Genomic DNA, 15,448 nt, shown 5'->3' with positions numbered 1-15,448 from the left:
ATGGATTAGTCACCCAATGGAGGTTAGCAACGACTAAATTATAAATAAAACCAAATTTTGGACGGAAACTGCGATTTAACTATTTATCTGATTTTTTCCATTGTATACTTTCGTGTACAGATAATGCTACAGAACATGTATCAACGAGCTACTGCACAGTACACAAGAGCTGTCTCCAAATTATTGCAGGCCACGTGGTGAAGCTCCTCGAAGACCTTGTCGTTTTCCACACGTTGACTCTGCCACGAACCCCGAGACGGCGTCGTATTGCACGAAATCCCATCCTTCCCTCTGGTAGCATTATCTTTTCCCAAAAATCCATACAAAGTAAAGTTAATCCACGTTGACTGATTGTTGTTATATAGCAGCAATCTCCCAGCTGCGGAGTTCACACTAAAAATGGTGGGTGGGAAGATGAGTTACCTGGCAATGAAGACCGATTACGAGGCGGAGAATGCGCTGATCAGCTCTGACCTGAGGGAGCTCGGAAATTCTTTGCAGCAGCTGGCGAATCACGCGTTTCTGGGTGGTGGTCTTGGGTTCGGGACGTCGTTCCTCAAATGGGTTGCTTTCTGCGCTGCCGTGTAAGTTTTTTACTCTATTTGTTGCTCAGATTATTAATATGGGCAAATGGATGTGCTTGTGAAAATCTGACAACGGATTGATTCGATCGCCACGTGGTTGATATTGCTTCGGATTCGTATTTGAGAATGTTTTTGTATCTGCAGTTACTTGTTGATCTTGGATCGAACAAACTGGAAGACCAACATCCTTGCATCCCTTCTAATCCCTTACATTTTCTTCAGTCTTCCGAATTGGTTGTTCCACTTGCTAAGGTAATTAAAACCAACCCTTTCACAAGAAACGCATTTTTACCAATAACTTGCTTTTCCAAATGACATGCACATGGATAAAAAAAAAATACAGGGGAGAAGTTGGAAAATGGATTGCTTTTATTGCTGTCATCCTACGCCTCTTCTTTCCTAGACGTTTTCCAGGTTCTAACCCATAATACGTGCAAGACCAGTACCAGTGATTCATACTTGTTTTTTGTGTGTGCCTCTGTCTCACACAATTTGTGAATGCAGATTGGCTGGAACTGCCGGCAGCATTGATCCTTATCATCGTGGTGGCTCCGAGATTATTTGCTGATGATATCAGGGGACACTGGGTTGGACTGGTTATCTGCCTCATCATCGGATGTTACTTGCTGCAAGAACACATTCGAGCTTCCGGTGGGTTCAGGAATTCCTTCACAAGGAGCAATGGCATCTCAAACTCTATAGGGATTCTCCTACTCTTCGTGTATCCTGTTTGGGCCCTTGTTCTTTGGTTTCTCTAGATGAAATATCAGCTACCAAATGGAAGAAAAACTATTGTGGATCCATTTGTTTTTGTTTGACAATCCCTTTGCGAATGTGGGTGAATAAAGGACAGCATGTTCTCTGCTGTTTGTATCTGACCGATCTACCTTATTGAGATTCTAATTTTTTTGTGTTTTACCTATAACATGCATGGTCGAGTCCCAGTTTCCACTAGGAATGAGCAAATATCAAACCAACCATTTGATTTAATTTCGGGTTTGGTTCCATCTTTGCTCTCCGACGAACTTTTCTTGAAGTCGCCCCAGCCTTTGGACAGATTATGTTGGGAGAAGTGAGACCATCTTTATGAATTTAGGTGTACGTTATTAAATTACTTATCTTTAAAATTATTTTATAGTATTTTATTAAGCTATTTACAATAAAAAAATATATCATTTAAGAATTATTATATAATAAGAATTAATGTTTTGATAAGTTAATAATTTTCCATAATAAAATTGTATCATTTCTATATTTTCGACCAAAAAAAAGTATGAATCCATTTCAATAAGTCAAGTCTTCCTAATTTGGTTTCAGACCAAATTAAACTCGAGCCCAATTTTGTCAGTTTGGGAAAAAAAAATGCTTGAAAAATGAAAATAAATAGAAACCATAGTAGAACTCAAGCTTATATGTGCCAAATTTATCATCAATAAGTTATAAGGTATGAGCTCAGCCTATTGGTTTGTAAGAAAGTCATTCTTGCTTAATAATTACCAAATGAAAAGGTTACATTCTAATAGTAGATTTAAATTTGTGAGACGGTTTCACGGATCTATATGTTAGATCATGTCTATATTTATCATAATAAGTAATATTTTTTGTATAAAAATAAAAAAATTTCATAGATGATTTAATAAAAGATCTATTTCACAAAATTAATTCGTGAGACTGTCTCACAAAAGTTATTATGAGATTTTATTTTGATTAAAAGCAACTTATTATTTTCCATAGTTTATAATTCATCTAAAATGTATGATGATATAAACGTAACAATGTAATTACCTACTTTCGTCTGACCACCAGCAACAAGGTCACCAAAGTCCAAAGCTCTTTGCCTCTTGGCATCAATTATAGTCCTGTATCCACCGTCCAAAAAAGATTCGTATAAATTACATTTCACACACAACGACGCCACTACGGATGTTAAGAGATCCGGGTTTTACTTAGACCCACCCGACCCGAAATGAACGAGAAGGGTTTGGGCATGTCCAATGGGTCACGAGGCAGGTCTCAGGTCCAATTTTCAGACCCGTCCAGATATTATGCGGGTTACGAGAAGGGTTTGGGCATGCCCAATGGGTCACGAGGCAGGTCTCAGGTCCAATTTTCAGACCCGTCCAGATATTAGGCGGGTTATGGGTCCTATAATACCCGCTTCATACTCGTTTCATATATGTCCATATAAATACTCTATGATTTTAGTTTTATTAATATCTATTTGAGGATGTCAATATTTTTTTAGAGAGCTAATAATTTTTTTTTTATGTAATTCATTATATCGTGAAGATATTTTGTTTGTCATTATTAAGTATGATTGAAGACATGAATTAGTTTTCTATTATGTTTTATTTAGAAGCTTGTTTGTTTTATAATTCAGTCATGTAAGAAGAAAATTAATCTTTCCATTTTGAAAAAAAATTCGGGTGTCACGGGTCTAACCGGTCCCGTTTTGTATTCAAGATGGGGCGGGTCTGAAGAATATTTAACCGAGATGAGATGGGTAATGGGTCAAAGTTTTCTTCGTGGGGCGGGTATTGGAGTCATACCCATCCCATCGACGTCTCTAGACACCACCCGAAAAATCTTTAAACGCGCCCCTCTCCATTTAATGCTCCCCCATTTGAAATCTTCGGATGCCGTCATTGATAACCAGCCGTCCACTATATTTTTTTCATGTTTAAATTTAATAAAATGACATTTAATATTGAAAAATATATGAAATAATATTTTCAATCATTGAATATGAAGAACGTTTTGAACAATTTTTTTAATTTCTTCAAGTTGGTTGAAATTTTTCTAAGAATTCCAAACCTCAAAATAATGGTGTTGTGTAACTTTTGGAGTGTATGATTAGGGACCTCAAACATCACTATTTATAGAAAAATCGTATCATTGAGTAAGTATAAAGTCAAATTATGTCTTATCATGATGAGATATTTTAAATTTCAAAATATGATATCTTATCACGATAAAATTATAAAGATATAATTTTTCTAATATAAATATTTACAAATTTATGACAAGTAGATGATATAAAGTTTGCTCATAATTAAATCTTTTAATTATCATCATATATAGATCACTTAATAGGATGATATTTGATATTATTAATAAACCCTTCCAATATTCTCTCAGTTATCTCGTATGCATCTTATCATTACTAAATGAGTAAACAAAAACATGAATTATGGTGATAAGCCCCCTAAACATGAGTATTATCTTCCATGTATCATGCTTCTCGAAATGAAATAACTTAAAGAATAATCATTATGTTTATCTAGGTCCAAATTTATTGACATTTTTCAAATCAATAAATGTGTACTTAATAAAAATATGATAAAATATCATAACAAAGTTTCATTAGAAAACTGAATTTGTTCTTATAACAAAAATTACATAGAGAAACCATGTCTCATAATTTAAACATGATCCTTAAATTTATGTGGTGGCATGCATTTAGTCAAAGGATCAACAATAATCAATTATTTTATGTTAATGTGTTCAACAATAAATGTCTCATCTTTAACATGTTTTCTTATGGCTAAATCTTAATGTCGATGCGTTTGATTATGACTTCCACTTTTGTTATTCTCAGTCATAAAAACAATAACTGAATTGTCACAGAACATCGTTGATGACCTAGAAATAAAATCAATGATTCTAAGCCCCGAAATGAATATCTTTATCCAAACATCATGTGAGGTAGCCTCAAAATAAGATACGAACTCAACCTCCATAGTGGAAGTTTTGCGCTTCTCCAAGATACAACTCCAATAGCTAGCAAGAAAATATAACCTGGAGTGTATTTTCTTGAATCAATACAGTCAGCGTATTTGAATCATAGTAGTCAATCACTTCCAAATTCTCAGTTCATCTGAACATAAGCATGTATTCTTTGGTCCCTTGAAAGTAACTATTTTGTTTATTTGCGGCTTTCAGTGGTCTATATATGCCTATCATATATCCCTAACATTCCAACTATATATGCAATGTGGTCTATTAATTACTATCATATATCCCTAACATTCCAACTATATATGCAATGTTAGGTCTAATGCAAACCTAAGCATACATCAAGCTTCCAACAACATAAGCATAAAAAATATTCTTAATTTATTCCATTTCAATGTTATTCTTTGGACATTGATCAAAATTAAATCTGTCGTCCTTCGCAAAAAAAGCCACACTTTGTTATCATCCTTCATCCACAATCTATCTAAACTTTGTTGATATAGGTCTCTTCAGACATTCTTAAGATCCCTCGAGATCTATCTTTATGTACCTTAGTGCCAATGATATAAGATGCATCACATATATCCTTCATATCAAATTTTTAGATAATAATTATTTCATCTCATATAGAATTCATTGGTTGCAAGCAATACGACATCCACATATAGGATAAGAAAAAAAATATTACTCTCATCAACCTTCTGGTATATACATTGATCCATGATGTTATCTACAAAATAAAATGAAATATAACATCATGAAATTTTAAATATCAGTGATGGGAGATTTGTTTCAATTCATATATAGATTTCTTATGCTTGCACCAATTGCTTACAATCACTAGAGGAAAATTCTTCTGATGTTTCATATAAACCTCTTCCTCTAGATCATCATTGATAAATGACGTTTTCATCTTCGTTTGTTATAACTCGAGGTCAAAATGTGCAATTAATGCCATAATTATTAAAAGAGAAACTTTCTTAAAAACAAGAGAAAATGTCTCCTTATACTTGATTCATTCACTTTGAATGAATCTCTTATCAACGAATCTTACTTTATATCTTTCGATGTTGTCCATTGATTCTTTTTGTTTTGAATACCCACTTACATCCAATGTTCTTTGCAACATTAGGCAACCGAACAAGATCCCAGACTCGATTTGATGACATCGAATAATGTATTCCTTCATTACATGATACCATAATTTCGATTCACTACAACTTATGGATATTGAAAAAGTTTCAGGGTCATTTCTAGCTTCTAGGTATCACTGATTTTCTTATTCTAGCGTATCTTCTTAAGTTTTTATATTGGGAATATTCTTGAACAGTTGTTTGGAAAACATTTGTTCTTTGTTCCCAGTTAAAAGTTTGATCAACTAGATTTCAGTAGAAAATTGTGGATCTTGATCAATTGGTCGTCTATCACCTGTTGGGGTTTGAGGGGTGCGAAAGACAACCAATGGATCACTTGAACTAGATGGTTGATCATTAATGTGATATTTTTCAAGAATTACATCTTATAGATTATCACTCTCACTAATCAAGTCATCTTCAATAAATTTCGCATTTATTGATTCAAAAATTCTAGTGTTATGATATGGACAATAGAAAATGTACCTCTTGAATTTTTCTGCATACCCAATGAATATCCACTTATCGTTCTTGGGTCCAGTTTTTTCTCTTGTGGGTTATAAACTGCTACTTCAGACGGCATCTCCAAATTCGTATTTGTTGCAAACTCGGTTTCCAACCATTCTATAATTCAAATGGCGCCTTTGAAACAATTTTGCTTGAAACTCAGTTTAAAATATACACTGCTGTTTTAAGAGCTTCAAACCTCAAGGTCTCGGGAAGTTTGAAGTTATTCCTCATACTCTTAATAGTGTCCATTAAATTGTTTTTCTTCTTTCAGCCATATCATTTCGTCCAGGAGAACTAGGCATGTTATATTGGGCAACAATCTCATTTTCTTAAGAAAATTCGCAAATGGCTTAAGAGCTTGTCCATTTTCAGTGTGTCTACCATAATATTCATCACCTCTATTAGACATCGCGATCTAAATTTGTTTATCACATTGTTTTTCTACTTCAGCCTTAAAAACTTTAAAGACATCGAACGCTTCGTGCTTGTTATGAAGTACTTAGATATACATGTATCGTCAGTAATCATAAATGAAATTAATGAAAAATTATGGACTTTGCATGTCCATGTCTGGACAACATATATCTGTATGTATGATCTCTAACAATTTGGTTGTAGCATCCTTTCCCGAGCCACTACTAAATAGACTAATAAGCATGAAAAATTAAAATGTAATAAAAAAAATTATACAACGGAAAGTAAATAACTTAATCATCTTTCAACCCAAACGAAAACAGAACAATAATCTAAGTCTTAAACATTAATACAACCATATCGAAAACATAATAGTGAACGAGAATACTATAAACTAAATAAAACCTCCAATAGATCACCATCGAAAACCCAACTGCTCTAGCCACTGTCCTAGACTCCGAATCGTCCAACCTAAGACATATCCCGTGGAATGGGGTGCCCAAGATGAAAAACAATGACGTGAACGATAATCGTCCAATACGAAAATGTACGAGTATACAAACTGATATGATGCATGTGAAATGCAATATGTTTGGATATCAAGGATCCAGTCAAGAATCTCAAGCTCAGCCTAGAGGCACCTAAGTGTGTAGTATCTGATATGTCCTAGGCATGTTTTAGCTCTCACACTCATCATCAAGACAGGACCTACAATGTCCAGGTCATCAGAACATGCGGGTTCCGTCGAACACTGTAGCTCACGATAACCCACTGTCCACAATACAAAATAGGGTTGAGCGGCCCCAACAAATGAGGTATATCTCAAAATATATCAGGCTCAACATGATATGTCATGCATAATATGTCAAAGCAGTAAAACATGTATCATGCAACAGATAAATATGCAGCATATAAGTGTGTATACGACGCTTGGATATCTCAGTCAGTACATCACGTACCTCACTAAAACAATCTGACAAAAATCTTACTCGTCTGAACCTAGACAATACCAATAAAATGGAATCACTATCAAATGAGATTTTGAATTACCAAACATGCTTCAAAGTTCTTTTAATGATCTTTAAATCACTATTTAAGGCTTTAGGATTATACATGCGTTTGTCGTCAGCCCACCGCCGACGTCTCGATTTGCATCCCGGTTCACCGACCCCTCCTCGAGTCGACACTAGTTCTTAAACATCCCGACACCAAACTGCCTTAGAAACTGGCTAGAAAACCTAAGGTTTATGGCTAGAACTCTCTCTGAAAGAAGCAGTGTAGGAAACAAATGAAAACAACTTCCCTTTATAGGCTGCATCCGGACTAGTTCAGAACAATATTATCTGTCTCGTGTCAAAATCTCATTCGTCTAGTTGGATTTTTGGGGTTAATATTGAAGTGGATTGGAACGTCCAGTTTAATTCGGTGGATCCTAATAGGTTGATCCCGAATTGTCTATTCCTTAATAAGGCTTAATTAACAACTTTTTAGTCATCTCTTATTTTAGTCATCTCTTAGTTAATACTTCATTCAAAATATGGATTCAGGTCATTACATTGGTACTCCTCTTGGAACCCCTTTTGGATTTGTTGGTCTTAATTCCTTAATGTAGTCTACACAATTATCAAAATTAGTAAAATCTAAAGTACTAAATACTTCATCATTTACTAGTATCTTATTCATCTTTATGGAGATGTGTTCCAATATTTGGTGCCACAATATAGATGAATCCTCAATTATAACACATATTTTAATATATGCATGAACATGCATAGTGTTTTTGGTATCATTTTGCAAAGAAATTGAAAAAAAAGACCATCAATCATTGTATCATTTTCAACAATATTTGATTTATAAAATAAATTTATAGAATTATTTAGAAATTAAAATGAGTAACCAAACGGTACAATACTTGAAATTGAAATTAAATTTCTAGAAAACTTAGAACATAAAATGTTTTCTCCAAAAATATCCAAAATAACTTGCAAGTCTCTATATCATCCATATGTGAACGCATTTTGTTTCCCGAACAGACGCTCTGGTCATTTCCCTTTGGCTCCCTTAGGTTTTGCATACCTTGTAAGGTTTTGTGATATGAATTGTAAAACCAGAGTCAATCCACCTTTTATTATAAATATATTTAACCATATGAGATTCATAACAAACAAATGAAATAGGAATATATTTCTTCTAAAGCCAATCTTTAATTTTGGTGCAATCATTCTACATGTGTCTATCCAGTTTTTTTACAAAAGAAAAACTTGGATTCTTTTTTGATGTCAGGTTGAGGTGAAATTTTTATCTCTCTTTTCCATTGACTTTGACTTGCTTCTTAGACTTTCCTTATGCATCCAGAAAAACATTATCACTTTTCTCTAACAACAACCTTCCTTCCTCTTGAACACACATTGTGATCAATTCATTGATTGACCATTTATCTTTATGTGTGTTGTAAGAAATGTTGAAGGTACAATATTGTTGTGGAAGAGTGCATAAAATGGTGCACAAGAAAGTTGTCAGACATTTTCACTCCTAAGTTTTTTCAATTGAACCACTGTGTCATCTTAATGATGTTCTCTCGCACACCTTTCACATGTGTGAACTTAATGAAGAGAACTTCATTATTAGAGTGTTAGCAAGGGCCTTGTCTAAAGTTGCAAATTGTTTATCAATTTCTTTAAGTATGTCATTGAATTTTTCATGCCCCTCAATTTAACCACGGATACCAACAGAGATCTTAGTCGTTATGAACATAGTGTGGAGGTGATCTTATCGCTCCCACTTTCATAAAGATCAACATCATCAGGTTTTCAAACTTCATCTATGGCATGTTGTTCATTTTTCCTTATGACATAATCAATATCCATTCACCTTAATTGAAAGATAAATATTTTTTTTCAATACTTTTTAATTATCCCCTTTGAGTTTGGAGATATCACAACTAATATAAGATAAATTAACATATTGCACTGCAAGAAATTTAATAAACATTCTTATCACAAAAATATTTTGTAAAAATTTCATGTTTTGCCAATGTAAATTATATATAAAAAATCAGGTGAGATAGAACATGCATGTGAGCTAAAGTTTTAATTGAATTGTTTCTTATATTTAAAATTTTAAATTTATTTATATATATATATATATATATATATATATATATATATATATATATATATATTATTTGGATTTAGAAATTTGTTAAAAATATTATTTTAGTAATATGAAGTTTATTTTATTTGTAATTTTTTGTTTAATACATGTATATTATATTTGATATTTTGATTATATTTATGTTGTTGTTTATATTTTAAATTCCATCCAATGTGGGGGGAGCTCCTTGTGCGTGGCGTATCATAATGTCTAGTTGCTGCTGGTTGGCTGAGTCACTATGGTTTACCTCCTGTCGCGCCGGGGTGAGGGGCGCCTAAGGTGAGCGATTTCACCTTTTGAGCAGTATGTCAAAAAATAAAAAGTTACTAGGCTGAATAACAAAATCTAGGCCCAATGTACGATTATATGTCAAAAAATAACAAAATCTAGGCCCAATGTACGATTATATGTCAAAAAACAAAAAGTTACTCGAAGTAATGTGTATTCAATAGGAAATAGAAATTTATTTTTTTGGTGTTATCATTTTTATTTGTTTATTTTTTTTAGTCATGTTAACAGCGAGTTGACATTTTTAATCTTATAACTTCCATATTTTTTTCATTTTTAGTCTTTTTTAACCCGAGTTCATCATGTCTTCAAGTTAAAAAAACAAAAAAAGAAAGAAAAAAAACAAATTACAAGAATAAAATAAAAATTCGTCGTAACATAACCAAAATTTAAAAATAAATACAAATTATAGTACTAAAAATTAAACGTTATTTTACCAATAGAAATGGAATCCCTTTTTGGAAATATCCCACAACCAAAACGTGGGCCAAGGCCCAATATTAAGTAATGGGCATATATGAACTATACAGCCCACACACAAAAACCCGGCACCCAAAACCAGTACAAAACTGCAAGCTACAAATTGAAACGAGGGCTTAGGGTTTTACATCAGTCGTCTCTTCAACACAAGCCACACATATCGATCGGAGCAGCGAAAATGTTTCCGGGAATGTTTATCCGAAAACCGGACAAAGCGGCGGCGATGAAGCAGCTGAAGAGCCACGTCGCGATGTTCGGGGTTTGGGTCACCGTCATTCGTGTCACTCCTTATATTCTCCATTACTTCTCCGATCAGAAGGAAGAACTCATGCTCGAACTCTAGCTTTTCCGAGGTAGCTAAATAATCAAGATTGTTTTTTTTTTTTTTTTTGCAAAATTACGCCTTCATTGATTTCTGAAGAATTTTATTCTAATTTTCTGAGATCCGAATTTAATATCCAATCTAGTGAAGTAAGATAGAAAGAGCTATGTTTTGGCTCCTAGATTGTCTTTGTTTATTTATTATTTAACTCTATCCATCTTCAAATCGTTTGGCTTTGAATTTGTTTGGATTTAATTGAAAGTTAAAAGGGATATAACGAGATGTGTGTGTTATAAAGTAAAATGATCTAGTGACACTTTGAACAGTTACAGTGTGTATAGTTTGATTACTTTCAGAGGTGGTAGGATGAAGAACTTTAATTGAGAAAATTTGATAGTTTACAGAGACCGGAAGTTATCTATTATTTGCACCTAAATTATGCAGATTACTCAAGCGTGGCTAAAACTAGTGGATACAATCAACTCATTTGCATATTAGCTTCTATTTTGATGGTGATGATACTAAACTTTGGTTAATATAAGGCGAGAAGAGTTGAAGCATAAAGAATCTAGGACTAGCATAGGCTTCAGTTACTGATTCACTGCTTTATCATAGAGTCATCGCCCCGAAGACACATTAAAGCGCTGTCTCGACCCCTCATCTAAAAAAATTATAATGGTATGCATAATTTTTCTGAAGAATCGAGTTTCGCCTCACTCTCCTCATGAATATCGTGTCTTCCCCTGAGTGCAAGCTATACTTATACAGTGTGCTGTGTATTGAGGTTATGACCTACAAATTATTGTCAATGCATTATAAAACGGACCAGTTTCCTCATCCGTGTGTGACGCGAAAATCTTAACAAGTAGACATTCCATTTCTCGACTGCTAGGGTAAGTATTGACTCAAGTCATTTTAAAGGCCCTGTTAGTTACATGGAAAGTGTTGGAAAGTGAGAGGATACGCGAGAAAAGAATGTATAAACACAATTTAGTGGAAAAGTATTTCTTTGCTGTCTCCATGTGTTTGGATTTTTTGATTTTTTTCCCATCTCTTATATATATATATATATATATATATATATTAGATGTTATTGCAAAATGGGAATTTATTAGGCACTGACCGGACCGGACCCATTTATCCTATTTCCAGATTGGTGTAGGTTTTCTAATATTTTTCTTGTTGCAACCAAACAACTACTTTGTTTAATGAAACCAAACATACCAAGATTTTATACTAGGCTCCCAATTTCTCAGAATCACCTAGTTTGCTGATTTTTACTATCTTGTCTAGTCTTCATGCAGTTGAATGGTTGACGTGAATGATCACACTGGAACAGGGATCAAGAGTTTTGAGTCGTAGTTTCGTTGTGTTTTCCGAATTATCATCCCTTTACAGTTTCTTTTGAAACCTAAGGCCTTGAGATACTCAGGTATTTTAGATATAGAACTGCTGTTCGATTTTATTTTCAAGTTTTCAGGATTTTAGTGAGGTTTCTGTATGGTTTATGGATACCTCGTTACCATTTGCATGCTAGTGGTATGTTATAAGTAAATTGTTTGCAAAAAAATAAGCTATTGCAATAAAAAATTATAAATTATTGATTTAAATTCAATTAGCTTAGAATTAAAAGGAACTAGAACGTTAAAGTTACTTGATTTGTTTTATTCTTTTTATTATTATTATTTGCGTAAGATCATGAAATAAAAAAAAATAGTTTGTATTTATTATATACATGACAACAACTAATGCAACTTACGAAATGGCATTATCATTTTAATTTGTGTTTCTTTTTTGTTTTATACTTGAGTTCTTTGGAGTGATTGATTATCTTTGTTGAATTTTTTGAACACGTCTCAAAATATAGTAAATATCATGGAAGTGGTTGCTAATACAAAAAAAATCTTAATCAGAAATTTAGAAAGAGTGATTGACGATTTGTTTAAAAAGTTCTAGAGTTTTTATTTGGATATGATATACATGTTTTAGGAATTGCTTAGATTGTCTTAATGGTGGATACATACACTACAAAAAAAAGTTTGCGATGATCAAATTTGTCGCTAAAACCTTCGGTAAATTTGTTAGCGACGGATTTTACCGTCGTGACTAAGTCGGCTGTCGTTGACCTTGTGAGAGAAAGAAGTTGGGTGAGTTGGCCAAGGAGGGGCTTTAGGAAAGGAGTTTCATTAACCAGGAACCGGAGTTTTTGGGACCCTTAGCCGCATATGTAGAAAAAGAGGGAGCGGAGAAGGAAGATGTTCGTACGACAGTATCCACGACCCCTTTACGCTTATCCTAGATCTTCCCATTTTCAAGAAGATCCCAAAATGGCATAATAACCGTCGCTAAAATTAAAATTAGCAACTTTTATTTACTCCATTGCATTATTAAAAAATCGTCGTTGAATTTAAATTTTTTTTGAAATAATCAATATTTTTTATATTTAAAATTGTATCTATCTTTTTTTTTTTGAAAATTTATTTATATTGTATTTGAATATTTATCAAATCTAATAAATTAATTTTAATTTCGAAAAAGAACATTAAGCTAATATATATATATATATATATATATATATATATATATATATATATATATATATATATTAAATCCGATTGATATTGTATGTAAAATAAATCACGTTTGACTGATATTTAAATTAAAATGTGCAATAAATAATATCAACAAAATATAATAAATATTATGGTGCCTTAGTCTCGTCATCGTCGTAACCGTCGTGGTCGTCACTATCACCATCCTCCTGTCCATCATAATCGTCGTAACCGTCGTGGTCGTCACTATCACCATCCTCCTGTCCATCATCATCGTCATCATCTTGGCCCAAGTCATGTGATGACCTGATATACTGCTGTGAGTAATCGTATCCATGTAAGGATCTACGCTCGTGTGATGGTCTGGTGACAAAGCAGATGTCGTGTGATGTTCCTGCATCGCCGATGTGTGATCCTCATGCTGTGAAGCCGCCGTTGTGGGAGGAGCTACGTGGGTGGGATGCTATGTCGTATGGTTGAAAGGGTGGCTGTGTAGGTGCTCATTGAGACATGCCAGCGACCAGTAGACGTACTTGCTCTTCCAAAGAAGGCATTCGTGTCATCAACAACTCGTTCTCCTTCTTCGACTCCTAGAACTCCATCGTTAGTACGTCAGATCGTGCATTTTATTGAATCCACCCTTAATTTTTGGGTCTCCTGACTCATAGCTGTCATAGAAACCCCAGCGCTACTAGAACCTTCATGTTGATGTGGAGCCATCTGATAAATCATGGAAGTCATGGATCCACAACCATACATCCGCCATTTTTTTGGCTCACCTGTCGAACATTGTGTTGACCTCATGTGTACTTGGAGCTTCCGGAATGGTCTCATCCTCGTATGGGGTCAACGACTCAGCTATATATGTCTCCATAACTTCCTGCGAAGAAAAATATATATAAATGATAAGTAAAAAAACTACATGCAAAAACATATGGTATTTCGAGTATCAAACTTATATGGCAATACTGAAAATGAAATCTTTACATCTGAAATATTGCGTTAAATAATTTAAACAAAAGCAACCAATTAGTAAATCATTACATTACACTAAGAAATACATGATACGTTGAACAAAAACAAGTGGTCAAGAAAACTGCACTAATAACTCTAATCATTGTCGTTGTACAAGACATCGTCGTTTTAAACTCGAACATCATCTCTATCATTGTTACTGTCATTCATGTCAAGCTAATTATCATAAAGAACCATGACATCGACCAGATCTTGTTATGTCAACGAGAATTGAGTTTCGATTGCTTAATTTTGACTTTCGTTATTTTGAAAAATATACGTTGTTGCATCAATTGCATTTACACTTGATTCCATATATGTAACATATGCTCTTCTTTTTAAACTGCTCAAAAACGGCCAATTTGAATTAGCTTTTTCATTGTTGGGTAAGTCAAGTATACAACTATGTAACTCCATTTTTAATAATTAAACGGCGAAATCAATTTTATTTCGCCCCTTCCCCATGAAAAATATCTAGCTCTATTTTTAATTATTTCTGTCTTTTAAAAGTCGAATTATTTTATTAGTACATGATTGAATATCAATTTTATCACATCATTTGGTACTGGTTCCGAAGGATAAAATGATTAAATATGTATTATATATATAAATATATATTATATTTATTTATATAGATAACACAGTGATTTATAATTTTAATTTTTATAAAACTTGATTCAAATGTATACTAAAGCTGTCTGAATAATCAATATCTTATCCATCCATAACTGGAGCTATTAAATAAGGACTTTAAATGCAATGTGTACTAATTAACACATGGGGATTTCCTTGGTTTAATAAACGATAATGATCAAATCGTTTTTTGCATTACAATCATTTTTCAATGCACGACTTTTACATCTGCAGAAATTACAAGGTATCATGAGAAAAACTACAAACGCCTGGTATGATAAATGGGACAGTCTTTCAAAAATAAGTTCATGTTTTGAAATCAAAATTTATAGGACGTACGGTTATGATTATGAATATTGGCAGAACTCTATCTCAAAAGTTAGTTTCGGAAAAATGATTGTCCAAATTTATATATACAATTTTTAAAAATTTAATGCAATCACACATCTAAAACATACTAAAATTTACGGGATTTACTTTTTGTCTACATAAAATAGTTACATAATAAAGAGTTTTAACATTTAGTAGTTGTATGGTTTTGAAAGCAGACTAAGCATATATTAAAGGTACTTATCCGTGCCTCTCAAGGGAGTACCTTGAAGAAATAGTTTTCGTATTTGGGGTGAGGAT

The 15,448-nt window shown here is 33.3% G+C and overlaps 2 protein-coding genes across 3 annotated transcripts; both read left to right on the top strand.

Moving 5' to 3' along the window:
- Window positions 1-232: 232 nt before the first annotated feature.
- Window positions 233-1,502, top strand: LOC140811327 (cold-regulated 413 plasma membrane protein 2-like). Its single transcript, XM_073169186.1, has 4 exons — window positions 233-584; window positions 729-836; window positions 928-998; window positions 1,089-1,502. Exons 1-4 carry the CDS (start codon window positions 400-402, stop codon window positions 1,340-1,342), a joined length of 618 nt encoding a protein of 205 aa, XP_073025287.1. The 5' UTR covers window positions 233-399; the 3' UTR covers window positions 1,343-1,502.
- Window positions 1,503-10,369: 8,867 nt separating this feature from the next.
- Window positions 10,370-12,174, top strand: LOC140811314 (mitochondrial import receptor subunit TOM6 homolog). Of its 2 annotated transcripts, none has more exons than XM_073169180.1 (2): window positions 10,370-10,650; window positions 11,924-12,174. In XM_073169180.1, the coding sequence occupies exon 1, from the start codon at window positions 10,476-10,478 to the stop codon at window positions 10,638-10,640; it is 165 nt and encodes a 54-aa protein (XP_073025281.1). In that variant the 5' UTR covers window positions 10,370-10,475; the 3' UTR covers window positions 10,641-10,650; window positions 11,924-12,174. The 2 variants fall into 2 exon arrangements, with proteins under 2 accessions (XP_073025281.1, XP_073025277.1); XM_073169176.1 differs by having other exon boundaries at window positions 10,372-10,650; window positions 11,913-12,174.
- The last annotated feature ends 3,274 nt before the right edge of the window (window positions 12,175-15,448 follow it).

This window comes from Primulina eburnea, chromosome 1 (assembly GCF_022965805.1).
Source record: "Primulina eburnea isolate SZY01 chromosome 1, ASM2296580v1, whole genome shotgun sequence".
In the NCBI taxonomy this organism is placed as follows: domain Eukaryota; kingdom Viridiplantae; phylum Streptophyta; class Magnoliopsida; order Lamiales; family Gesneriaceae; genus Primulina; species Primulina eburnea.
Note: the sequence above shows the minus strand (reverse complement) of the source record. Positions and strands in the feature narration are given on the sequence as shown.

Coding starts and splice junctions, on each gene's coding strand:
- LOC140811327 (XM_073169186.1), top strand. CDS start 400: ATGGTGGGTGGGAAGATGAGTTACCTGGCAATGAAGACCGATTACGAG. Junction 585..728: donor GTTGCTTTCTGCGCTGCCGT/GTAAGTTTTTTA, acceptor TTGTATCTGCAG/TTACTTGTTGATCTTGGATC. Junction 999..1,088: donor CTTTCCTAGACGTTTTCCAG/GTTCTAACCCAT, acceptor TTGTGAATGCAG/ATTGGCTGGAACTGCCGGCA.
- LOC140811314 (XM_073169180.1), top strand. CDS start 10,476: ATGTTTCCGGGAATGTTTATCCGAAAACCGGACAAAGCGGCGGCGATG.